This window comes from Semicossyphus pulcher, unplaced genomic scaffold, assembly GCF_022749685.1.
Source record: "Semicossyphus pulcher isolate SPU_LCO1_2020_fin unplaced genomic scaffold, fSemPul1.0.p SCAF_26, whole genome shotgun sequence".
Classification (NCBI taxonomy): domain Eukaryota; kingdom Metazoa; phylum Chordata; class Actinopteri; order Labriformes; family Labridae; genus Semicossyphus; species Semicossyphus pulcher.
In genome coordinates, this window is record NW_027211700.1 from 4739360 (window position 1) to 4752805 (window position 13446).

The following is a 13446-nucleotide window of genomic DNA, read 5'->3' on the forward strand; positions in this document are numbered from 1 at the left end:
AGGGAGCAAGCAACAAACTCTTCAGAGCCAGCCATTCAGCTTTCAACGACAAGCCCACCAGGATGAGGCACAGTTCTTGTGTATGATATTACACCTATGGAGAAAGACTTGAGTCTCAATGGAGAAATTCAACATGTTGTCATACCAGAACTTCAAATAAAGACACTTTCTCATGGACCATCTTTGCCTTCTGCATCTCATACAGAGACAGAGGGTAGCATCTGTTTAGTTTCTGCTTCAAGACACCTCAGAGCATCCATTTTCTTCCTTTCTAATGCCGGTTAGGTCTTTTTTAACGTACCCTTTCCCACAACTTAAAGTGCTTATCTCGAAGATTTTCGTTCTCTTTGGCAGCACCTATAGCAAACAGTAACTGCGGGAGCACACTTCCCAAATATCCAGACCAGGGGTTCTTAAACCTTTTGGGGCCAGGGACCCCCTCATAACCATAACACTGATTAAGCAAATGCTTACTACCATTTGCACTCTTTAGATGCCATTGGAACCATTTGTATTGTAAAAGTTATCAACCTATATACTTCAGACCCGTCTCATAGCGATAGACTTTGAATCATGTTCATACCACTGATGTGCTTTAAAACAGGCTCATTTTACTCAAACTGCTTGTGGACTCAACTTGACAGCATTTATACTTTTCAAGTAATTGATCTTAAGCTGAGCTGAGTGATTCATGACAGATTGACTTGATGTGTCACAATCATGTCAGTTTCCATTGGTCCAAAGTTAACGTGGGTGGGAGTAATGGACACCATATGCTTGTTTTATTGGTGCCAATGGTCCTCATCTGTAGACAAGCAGTTTTCCTGGCTGACGGTCGCTTTCCTTTTCAGACTGTTTGCTTCATCTGAGCGTCGAGTTTGTTTCTTCTTCTTTGGATTTTCACTTCTTGTTGAAGTTGTATCTGTAGTCATCCATCTTTTCTTTGTTTGTTCAGCCATAGTAGATTACTGTTTACTCGCAACACTTGCAGAGAGCGGAAAAGCAGCCGCTTAGCTCCGCCTACCCTCTCTGGCAGACCAACCACTGCTGGCTGATGGAAACATGTCAATAACTGGACACAGACCACTCCATAATACTGCAAAGGCTTTCATCAGTGGGCCATAGGCTCAATCACAATTGTGTTACCTCATTTGGCGACAGACAGTGACTTGACAGACATTTATTTAAACCAAAATCTCTAACTGATTTTAGCAAACAATTACCTTTACTCTGCCTAATCAGGCTCTCTCCTATTCCCAGCTCTAATTTGCGAGCTTAAACTCAAAGAGTGTTAGATCTTTCCACGACCTCAGCCAGTCTGAGAACTGGAGTGGCTCCTTTTTGCTTAGATAAGCTGTTAGTTTTGTGTTTAATCTGATTTCTTGTGGCTTTATCGTCACTGGGGAAGTAACGATCGGTCACAAAGAAAGCTCAGGATTGGTTAACAAAGAAAATTCCACATAAAGATCTGACTCTGGAGATTTTTGTCAATGATCCAGTGTCAAAAACAGGAGCTGATAAAACACTGGTAATTCTTACACAGATTAGTAAGTCTCCATTATTGTGTCCACTTTTACGCGTGCTGCAGTTGTTCAGATTGATTAGCCGACACTGACGCTTCAATTCTGTTTGGTGAAGCAGAAAATGAACCCCGTTTGCATTATCTGATAGTCACTAAGTATTGGATTTCATCTGCTGTATCTTTTACTACAGCACTGCTCTTATCAACCTGAAGGTTTAATTACCTTGTTGGGATCTGTGCGGATTAATGATTAATTACGGGCCGTAAGCCCACTGCTCTTTGTTTGTAAATGGAAATGATGACACTTGGAATATTACAGTAGGAGTGTGTGTGAGGGTGTGTTTGTGTGAGACTGACCGGTCACAGGAGCAGGCAACGAGTACGCAGAGCAGGTTATAGATAATGAAGGTGAAGATGACGGCTGTGATGGTGCCGCGGGGGATCGAGTAGCTGGGATTCTTCAGTTCACCTGGTCGATAGAGAGATTTACTGTGCGTTCATACGAAGTAATCACACACACAAAGAGACTCACAAAGTGCCTTCACCCACCTGACATGTTGGAACCAGTCATGATGCCAGTGCAGCCATTAAACATTACAGCGAAAACGGTAGCAAAGGTCATCATGTTTCCTGTTGTGTAATCCAGAACGTAGTCAGCTGTGGGGAGAGCAGACACGTCACTGTGGTTGTGCTTTTCATCAGCATCATCACTCTTCAAACAGAAAGTTCAATTAAGTTTGATGACAGACGATCCTGCTCTGTCGCTGCTTAACAGCATTTGAAAAAAAACACACTATACACATCTTTTAGCTGTCTACAGAGCAAACACTGCACAACGTGGACCCTATTTCTACATGTTTGGTTTGTAACGAGTAGGTTTTAAGAATTGGTCCAGTAGATTACCTATGGCTGCAATGCCTGCAACCTAATCCTTGGGTGCAAATACGATCAAAGTACGGCCAATAAAACTGCTTATTTTTGCAATTCAGATTGTTAATCTAAGTATCTAAACGCATTGCAACAAAGATCAACCTGTTTGCTAAGGAGTAGGACACTATTTCTTAAACAAGAAACAGCGGTTACAGGTTCTCAGTCATCCAGCTCATGGTAATTCAAAGCTTAATCCAAAAGGCAGCTGGACTTGTTTGAAGTTCTTGAAGACGTTTCACTTCTCATCCGAAAGGCTTCTTCATTTCTGAAGTGACTGGTGGACGGAGCTAGAAATATAGAGCCCCTTTCCCACTGGTCAAAAAACCCACTTATACCCGGCTTTTTTTAGAGGGAAAGGTTACAATCAGCATTCAGATGCAGGTCATGACTCTGCAGTAGACACACTAATCTCCGCCCCCTCTGATGCTATGACGCGCACTGAAGTTCTATCCGCTGCGTAAATACGATAGACTGTATAAATAATGGACGTAGTCTCAGTCACGTCACCGATTGGTTTCTGAAGAAGCCCAAATTGCGCCGGTGCTGGCGGTCGCCGTATTTGAAATGCCAGAGCAGGCAGAGCGCGACTGAGCTGTTATTAGCCACAGACTGTATAAATAATGAACATGCAAAAACAACTCAAGGGTTAGGAACAGAGCAGAACTGCACTGCTACTTCACTCCGGCTCTTTCACTCCTTTGAATGCCGAGTTAGATGATCAGAGGATTTAATCATAAACACATGATAACTCGTTTTTTCTGGTAACTAATACATTCATAAAATTATAATATGACATGTCTCTGTGTGTGTTTGTGCCCCATTCAGTCAGATCCTGGGATTATTCAAAGCCTGACAGTGTAATGGTTCTCACATGTGTCTGCATACATGCCTCAGTTAGGCCAGTTAGCTTAGGAATCATGTGCTTAGGAAACAATCCCTGCAAACAGAGTGCAGTGCTCGCTTAGCTTTCCAGGGACATGTACAACAACCAATGACAGAGCAAGCAAATCGTTACATAGCATAGCAGAGACCCTGTCCTAGGACTTAGGAAACTTTTTGACAAAACTTCAATGTCAATTTTGATTACTTTGACATATTCTGTACAATAAATAAGAGCCACTAGGTAGCTTAGCACAAAGAGCAACTCTGATGTTTGTGGAATGACTGAATATGTGCGTGCACAGTCTATAAGATAAACAGTTAAGAGTACTTATACCTTATCTAATCTATTCAATAATTGACAGCAATCAACTGTTAAATCCTTTTGTTAAATCTATGCCCGCATGAAGAAAGACATTCAGAACTCCTCTTTACCATACAGGTTCCCAAGCAGCGTCTCCAACTTGAAGCCGGTAAAGTTGGCTGTGCTGGGAAACATGGGACCTGTCCGGTTCACCGCAGAACTGGGCAGGGTGACGGTGCGAGGGGGCACGGCAAAGAAGCTGACGAAGATGGTACCCAGGACAAAAATGACAACCAGGAAGATGAGGAAGGTGGCCTTGGCGTAGATGTGGGCCCCCACCAGACACACCAGCAGGCACAGCAGGGCGACGGCTGTGCCGTACAGCAGAGACCACCAGTAGCCTGAAGGCAGGACCTGGTAGTGAGAAGTCGGCAAAGTCCCATCTAGTGGTGGATGGGATGGTAAAGGTGTCGACAAATAAGTGATAAAGGAAAAGACAATGGGGAAGACACGTTAATGCTTATATAAGGTTGACACAATATGTTCAAAAGTATATTGTTATAGTGGACATTTACTCTTTCATTGAAGCATAAAACTTGGTACACCTGAAGCAAACTTTGGCTATTGCAAAATCAACTGCTGCTGTGGAAGTCATTCTATTTCTGAAGGAAACTGATGGACGTAGCCACCATGACATCACCCACTGGTTGCTTACTCCCCCAGTGAAGCCTCAAGTTAGGCTTTTTGGAACCAGATGTAACCATAGTGGGACAATGAGGAGGAAATGCATTGTTTTGTCTCTGGTTGATAAGATTAGCATCATGCTGGCTGGCTGGCTGGCTGGATACTTAATTGATCCCGAGGGAAATGTAGGCATCCAGTAGCTTACAAGACATATGAAATCACACATCTGTCAACCCCCCCCACCACCCCCCCTTAAGCCCAAAATAGAGACAAAATAAAATAATAAAAAAGGCTTTTAAAATTACAACTATATACTGTAACACTGAGTAATGGCTGTATTGCGGTAGTGCAAATTTAAACATGATGAGCAGAGTTAGTGCAAAAACAGTACGGTGCAAATGAGCATTAAGATTTATAACCATAAATAAGTGAGCGTCAAAGTGTCATAATGCTTTAAGTTCTGCTGTAAATTAGTGGTATGAACTGGTGTCAACTTGTGATTGAGACCAAAACCCCATATGGGAAGTATAATAAACCAATTGAGAAATAGAGTTATTTTCTTTTCTGGTTTCAGTCTGACTTCTTTTTGCAACCAGTGCTGGCCAGTGGAAAGCACACAGGTTAAGGGCACTTCCGCAAAAAGATCTAGGACAGTGTCAATAACAGGAGCTGATGAAACACTGGTAATTCTCTCACAGAGCAGTAAGTTTCCATTGTTGTCTCCATTGTTGTGATTTAAAACCAGAGTCCACGTCCACTTCTTACATTTAGTGTAAGGCTCTTACCAAAATGTGTGTTTTGAATTATATGTCAAACATAACAAAGAAAAGGTGATGTGTATCCCTAATCTGCTGTTACCTCTTCTACAAATCAAACTATCATGTCTGTGGCATAAATATAGTGTAGAGTTTTTTAAGTTTAACAACCTAAAGAAAGAGGACATTTTTACCAAAACTGTACTCACCTTCTGGCACTCCAAAGGTGGCCAAAATGGCTTCAACCAGACCCAGCACAAACAAAGCGCATCCACACACATTAGCCAGGAAGAACATGATGCCGATACTTCCGCCGAACTCTGGGCCTAACGCACGGCTGATCATGTCTGAGTGACGTTAAGGCAGGGTGCAAGACAAACAGGTGTGTGTGTGTGTGTGTGTGTGTGTGTGTGTGTGTGTGTGTGTGTGTGTGTGTGTGTGTGTGTGTGTGTGTGTGTGTGTGTGTGTGTGTAGAGTTAAAGTCAGCCACATTTCCTCCAAAAGTAGCTGGGACCGTTCAAGGTGCCATTTATTAAGGAATTAAAAAGGTTCCTCCAGGTCACTGTTGTCTGGGTTTCCTGGGAGGTCTAAAGATCTATAAAGATTAGGTAAATTGGTTAAAACATTCCCAAATTTTCTGCCCACTTCCCTGTATTTTCAGAAAGAAAATTGCAGGGACCTTCTCGGGGTAAAATAAAGTCGATATTAGGACCCTGGTGCCTGCTGTGGTCCTCTTGGATAAGTTTGTGCAGTGGAAACACAGCTTTAGTGAGTAATTAGTTCGACTTTTTGGTTAATGCACTTCTTTGCTTCTCTGCTGAGAGACCATCAAGTGTTTATGGTAAACAGACAGATAAAAGTAAAGCTCTTTTTCCACCTAAAGTAGCCAGGAATTTTACAACTTTTCAAGGAATTAAAAGGGTTTCTACAGCCCATTGTTGTCCGTTTTTCCAAGAAGATTAGGTTTCTAGCTGCTAACCTACTTAACTTTTGAGTTCTGGGGAAGTTCCCGCAGTGGAAACACAGCTTTGGCTTGGATTAACATAGAAGACAGGAAACAGTTCAAACACAAGGTGTATAGAGGATACAATATGCTCCTCCAGCATCCAGGGCTCCATTGGTGGAGATGGCACAGACAGACAGCACGGTCATGGAGATGATGAAGTAGGCAACCAGGAACATGGCAATAGCTTGGTACAGTCCAGACTGGCCCACTACAAATCCTAGTCAGACAAAACATGAACAGTCAGACAAAAAACCCAGTCAGCAGGTCAAAAGCAGAACTGTGTCCTTGAAAGTAACATCAGTGGGGTTTAAAAGGGGAAGTTGAACTTCACTGGGAAGGGCCCTAACAAACAGTCCCAAGGATGTGAGCATTCAGTGATGCATACGAGCCTTGTCATTACCCATTGTCAGCATCAAAAATGAAAGAAAAAGTGCATAAAACATTCATACTAGACGGATTAATCATATTGAAAGTGAATGTGTGCAATTGCACAAAATGAGTTGTCATAACAACCCTTCTTCTGTGATTGCTGTTTACTCCCCATGCCTTTACCGCAATGCTGAACTCTTTGGTAAAGAAAAACATCTATCATCTATCTATCTATTTATCCACCAATTCATAATTCTATCGATCCGTCAATCCATCAATCCATCTATCCACCATTACATACATTCATTCCCCCTTTGTCCTTTATTAAAAGCTTACTGAAAGACCACAGAAGCCACACAAATAACCTTAACGTGATAGCACTGTCGCAAAAATGTGAATGCAGAGCAGTGTTTGTGACATTCATTCCTAGTTTTAAACATTAGGTTTACCTAACATACCTACCTACATTAATAAAATGTGTTGAGCAGGGCTGCACGGTGATGCAGTGGTTAGCGCTGTTGTCTCACAGCTGGAAGGTTCCTAGTTCGAACCCCAGTTCAGACAAAGGGGGCCTTCCTGTGTGCATGTTCTCCCCGTGCATGCGTGGGTTCACTCCGGGTACTCCGGCTTCCTCCCACAGTCCAAAGACATGCTCGTTTAATTAGTGACTGTAAATTACCAGTAGGTGTGGGGGTCGTCTGTCTCTATGTGTCAGCCCTGTGAGTGACTGGCGATCAGTCCAGGGTGTAACCCCGCCTCTCGCCCAATGACAACTGGGATAGGCTCCAGCCCCCGCAACTCTGAACAGGATAAGCAGTATAGATAATGGATGGATGATAGATTGATGGATTTGTTAGGCAAATTATTAGAAACACAACTCTTTGTAATGCCATACAGCTTTACACAAATATGTCATGTCATCCTCAGGAATGTTTCATATGTAAACTGCATATGCTTTAGAAAGGTGTTAACTGCTAAAGGCTAACTGCGTGTACTGATTGTGTCAACGTAACGGTTACTGATTAAAGTCGAGCTGAAACGGCATTTCGAGAGTATCTAGCTTCCCTATCGTGACGTATTTCCGAGTGAAACAGGAAGTGCAGGCGGGACATATCATTAGAGGGATTTGATTTGATCGTTGAGAAGTGGGCGTAGACAGACGTTCTCCACAGCGCAGTAGCTAGCTAACAGACCGAGCGTTCTTGGTGCTCTGCGGCTAAATGTTGCAGATTGATTGGTTGAAATTGTTTGGTGCTAACTTACGTAACCACACAGGATTTTTGTTTTTTACAGGAAGAAAAAATGATCCGAATTTGATATAAGAATACGAAGAAATGGATTTTCTGTATTTTTTTTGCCTATATTGTCAAATAGATGCACAATATTACCGAGGATGTGATCTGAAAGGATTAAAATGACATTTTTCATTTCACCTCGACTTTAAGAAACATATGAGCTTTCCTCTTGTATGCTAAAACATACTGAAGACATAATTTAGTAGCCAACACCTAACAATTGTGCGTAAAGTGAACTACTATCCAGTTTCTTCAATCCGAAGGTACTTGCGTTACACATTGGTGGCAGCCATCTTGGTTGTTTATGGCTTTGTATTAACTCCGCCCGGTATCAGATAAACGGTTGTAGTTAGAGATGGGACAAAATATCGGTACAGCAAGACATCGTTGCCCTGACTTGCAGATATCAATATTTTCATTTACGCGGCGCTCTAAACAGATTTCCCTGCAATTCTGAGTCACCGCGTCACGACTTTATGGCTCCTCGCGACGGCGCTTATGACATGAATGAGGGTAACGTGAATGGAAATGAATTGTCCAAAGAAGTTTGTGGGATATCGTGATGCATCATTATATGATTGTCTTGCAATGTACTATCAATTATCACAGAATTGCTTTATCGTGATGTTATTGCTATTGTGGGCCACGTATTGCGTATCGTGAGTTACCCTGCGATTCCCACCCCTTGGTTGTAATTGGCCTGACTTGAATCAGGCCCAATGGAAATCTATCTAGGAGGATCACACTTGGACTTTGGTAATATGGTAAAAGTGACTTTCAGCCTCTTTCTACAGAATCAGAATCAGAGCACTTGCTAATCTGAGATTAACCAAATTCAAGCTTAACTCTTAGGACCAAAGACCATTTGTAAGATGTTTTGTACAAACTGGTTCATTCAAGAACTCTGAGCCAGTTTGACAATTTCTAAACCTGCAAGAGCTCAGAAAAATTAAGCTTGATATCCCCCTCTAACAAACCTCTCCCCCTCTAGTTCAGCAATGATCCAAAAGTACACGTTTTTCCAGTGTGTTTGGTAATAGTGACTTTCAGCCTCTTTCTACAGAGCTAAAACTAAGCTGTAAGCTGTAGCAAGATTTTTATGACTCAAATTTCAGGTTAATTTTTAAGAGCAAAGACTAAGATGTTTTGTTTAAGAACTCTGAGCTTGGAAAAATAAAGCGCGATATTCCCCCCGTGAAAACAGGTTTGGCAACAAAACTAGATATTAGCAACGGTTCATAAGCAAACTCTAAAGGCTGCCAAGCAAAGTCATGTGAATTCATTTAAAGTATAGGGAAAGATATCCATGTAAATTTATACTGTGTTAGACACACATGATCCACATGATTAAAGCTTTGTACCACTGTGGCATATGACTGTATATATTTGTTTACACCTAATGTCGGTAACAGCATACCGCTCTGCTTTTATCTACTTTACTTTGCACACAAACGAGGTTGTTTCTGAAATGGCACAAAGGCAGCACGTACACTGTACAATTTACATACATAGAAAAGTTGAAAACAGTTGGACACAAGAGGTGCTTTTGTGTAAAAGGTCTTTTGATTTGCTTGGATATGTTTGGCTATTAAAATAAATGTACAAAGAATATTTTAAGATTTGTTATCCAACAACACACAAGTCTCTCTAAGACAGTGATGAGGCTTTCACGGCTGACTTAATTAACAACAATTTCACATCCTCATTGAAACCACTGTTAGTTCCTCTACCAACTGGCACATTGCAGTGTGAAAATAGTACTCTAAAGTCTGAAACAGGCAGCTACTATGTGTGTCTAGTGTGTTAGGGTGTACTATAGGCTATGTGTGTCCACTGGACGGCAGCTGACCTCTCATGAGACTAGGGCATGAAGGGGGCAAAATGAAAGACGTGGAGGTGTAACAGTGAGACAAACACACACACACAAATCAACCAAATGACCAGAACAGAGGTAGGAGAGGAAAGAAGATGGAGTTACTTGATGTGAAGGCCTTCATGCTTCTCAATAGTCAACAGCCTCTTTTGAATGCTTTAACAGCAGAAATGTGAAACTGTGGATTGCACGACAAATTAACATTACTAGCTTTACTCACACATTTTTCACTGGAAACTGTGGAACTAAACTTCCCCTGAATTCACATCTAGAGGTGTTAACATTTTTCTGCCTTCCTTATTTCAGAGACCAGTGCTACTGGTTTGAGTTAAAGTCAAGTTTGTTTTGGAGAGATGGAGACCTCTGAGGATAAATCAGCTCCTTTTAAAAACATTATCAAGGATAAACAATGAAAAAATCCTAACCTTACCGCAAGCACCCCATAGTGATTGTTTGCTATAGCCATGTGACAAATTACTTATCATCGGCTGGTTTGAAGCAGTAAAGAACAATAGATTTTTACACTGGATCCAGTTGATAAACACTTAACTGTACAGAAAGTAACTTTCAGCTTCTTCAAAGATGCCTTAAACACAGCCCTTCTCATGCAGTATAATAAATCACAGTGTCTGATCGGTGCATACACTGGTTTACTTGCCGATACCTGCTCCCTCATTTTAGGCTGCATCAGAGGAATTTCCAACACTAATATGAGCGCTGGCACAACTCTACCCTTGATTGCACAATGCTTGACTTTTTTATATAACTTCTGTATTAAAGCCTGAGCTTCTGAAATGTCGCAACTCTCTGTCTCTATAGGGCTCTGAAAGGACTGTCACTCACTCAGTCAGTCAGTCAGTTACTCAGTCAGTCAGTCAGTCACATACAGACCTATGTGTAGGGCTGATTCTGGCGGTCAGCTAAAAAGGCAAGCAATTATCAAACACTAGCGACACGGTCGGCCGTTGAGGGACCTGCAGTCAAACTTCTTGTACGCGCTCGCGCGGACACTCGCACGCATGAACAAGCATCCAGGGTTTTTGCCGAAGACACACGAAACTGAGCATGCTCAGTCTCGGAACTCATCGGCTCTGTTTACTTTTCACTGACGAGTCGTGTTCATTGACCGGTATCATGTTGACCGGCATCATGTTGTCCAAAATCAACACTGTTTGTCATAATACCTAAGTTAATATCATGTTAGCTGGCGAAGTTATTTGTCAAGCTAGACCGACAACACTGACATACACACTTGGATAGTATTTTGGTTGTCATAACGTGAGCAAGCATGCTAAGGTTAGCTAACTAGCTCTAACATAACTACACTGCGTGGATCTGGCATTGTGCTTCGTAAGCAAACGGCAAATGACTCAATTACCATCCAGATCAGCCCCGGGAGTCTGCGTGAGTTAGCCAATGTTATCTACTCGACGGTGTTTTGCTACGTGGCCTAACTGGCAAATCGTCAGCTTACAGCTGGCTGGCTAACCTTAGCCTAGGCAGGTACTGCAATGATATTGGCTAAAAGAAAACAATCGGTAGTTATACACATTTGCTTTGTTCTGTTACATATTTTACAAAATCAACACTGTTTGTTATGTTAGCTGGCAAAGTTCTGTGTCAAGCTAGATAACTGACATATACACTCAGATAGTATTTTGGTAGTCATAACGTTAGCGAACATGCTAAGGTTAGCCAACTAGCTCCAACATAAATACACTGCATGATTCCGGCATTGTGCTTCGTAACCAAATGGCATTAGCCAACATTAGCCAGGCAGGGCAGGGCGGCTGGAGGGAGCTGGGATGAAGCACGTGTGCTGTGAGAGAACGCTGCACGCGGGTTTTGTTTCTATGACAACAATAAGTTGTGGGTCTGTTTTGATCCCCAAAAGCAATCGAAGGTCTCCATGATTCGCATGCCCTGCCGATGTTGACTCTAGTTTTCCCCCTGAAGCCGATCACATTCCTGTTTGGTCAGACGGGCTTCACTAGATAAAACTTTTTTTTGTTTCTAATTCTTGTGTGTAGATTGTGTTGGTGTTGTTGTGGGTGCTGTCGTGTGTTGGCATCCATCTCCATTTCACAGCTTGCGTTGTCTCGTGTTGCACACTGTTGACTGCAGTGGCGAAGAATGAGCTCTCGACAGAGGTACATGCAAACGCGCAGATAAGTCACATCCTCTTTTTTCGTGGAAAAAACGTCCCGAGTGATTTACATAAAACATCAGCCCACAGCCTGTTAGAGGCAATGGAGGAAGTTCCTCTACTATCCTTTCACACATTGGCAATAAACAATGATATTTGATTGATGAATATATGTGTAATATTACATATAGCCCCTTTAAGAAACTTTTGCTAAGATTGGAACAGTTTGGAAAAGAAACTAGGTTACACAAAACGCTTAAAATGTAATGACAAGATGGCAAGTATAATCAAACATTGTAAATGTAAACAAGGAGGCAATAGCTCCTCTGGTGACTGGAAGAATTTCACCCACCTTACAGGTTACATGAAAAACTCTGTGACATCTTGAGAATTTTAATTTAAAAAGCTATGTAGGAATCTATTAAAAGACAGGTTTGCTAGAAATATTTTCATTAGATACCTTTGATACATTTATAGACATTTTACAGAGTAATGTATTTAGCATTTAACTTTTCAAATCAAATCAAATCTAGGAACTTCAGAATCAAGCAAAATATTGTATTGTAACACCTAATTGATAATAAATTATAAGGGCATAAAGATTTTAATGGATTTATCTTTTAATGAAATTTGAGCAAGCAAAACATTTAAAAAAAAAAATCAACTTAATGACTTGGTTCCCGCTGCTCTCCTCCATTATAATTCAGCAATAACTAAATATAATAAGAACAAAAAAAAATTGTTGTTGCAGAAACAAGTCAACATTGATGACTGCCTTGCATGCATAGCCGTGTTATATAGTGCTATATACCTTAAGAGAAAAGCAAGGCAACATTAATACATCAGGATTTTAAATGGGGTTTGGTTTGCATCTCTTGTTTAGGCATCACAAAACGGTGTGCAGTGATTTAAGTGGACCTCTGTTATCATCAGCACTCACCAATTCTGAGAAACACCACCACGCTGAACATTGACAGTAAGGTGGGGATCACCACACCGAAGAAGATGGAGAGTTTCTTCGGTTGTCGCTGTTGGTTAGACGTCTGCCTGGGGGTGCCCGGGCGCTGCTCAGGGGCCTGCCCGGCCGGAGGTGACCGCCGGTCGGATTCATTGACGCTGGTGGAGAGGCGGTAGTGGAGAAGAGGAGTCCGCTCTGCCATAGTGCTTTACAACTTCATAAAGTGCTCTAAATAATAGCAAGCTGTCACTGCAGCGTTGCTCTTGAAATGTATTTGTTTCGCCGACTATGTACGACACGTTATATGTTTTCCAACGTTTTAACTCTGCAGTTAGTGACTCGCCCGGATTGCCGACTGGTAAAAACTCAACCGCACGCAGCTACATAGTTAGCAAAGTAGGAAATAAGTGCTTTCAGTTGAAGTAAAAAAAAAAATAACTTAAACAAAAACCAGCGAAATAAACTTGTGTATCGAAATGAGCAGTCCTCAGAAATTGAATTATTTCAGTTTAAAGTCCACATCAACTGCCCTCAGCCGTGTTCGTTTTGGTCAATATGTTAATAGATTTACTGAATAGAATATCATGTGATGTATTGACGTTAAACCGCCTCGATTAGAGATACAACTTCCGGTTATGACTTTCAGTATAAGAGCTATACACATAATATTATATTGTATTGCATTCATAGGCTTGGCATAAGGGCCAAATGAGTGTTTTTTTCAG

The 13446-nt window shown here is 41.6% G+C and overlaps 1 protein-coding gene across 1 annotated transcript in view; it reads right to left on the reverse strand.

Moving 5' to 3' along the window:
• The window catches only part of LOC138604662 (solute carrier family 12 member 9), a 77541-nt gene extending 64525 nt beyond the window's left edge, over window positions 1–13016 (reverse strand). Inside the window, exons 1-6 of the mRNA XM_069676621.1 lie at window positions 12704–13016; window positions 6163–6297; window positions 5284–5421; window positions 3767–4078; window positions 2072–2179; window positions 1880–1991 (exon numbers count right to left, since the gene is read on the reverse strand). Of these exons, the coding sequence (XP_069532722.1) occupies window positions 1880–1991; window positions 2072–2179; window positions 3767–4078; window positions 5284–5421; window positions 6163–6297; window positions 12704–12923 (1025 nt within the window). The 5' untranslated portion in view covers window positions 12924–13016. The remainder of the gene's footprint in view (window positions 1–1879; window positions 1992–2071; window positions 2180–3766; window positions 4079–5283; window positions 5422–6162; window positions 6298–12703) is intronic.
• Window positions 13017–13446: the final 430 nt, after the last annotated feature.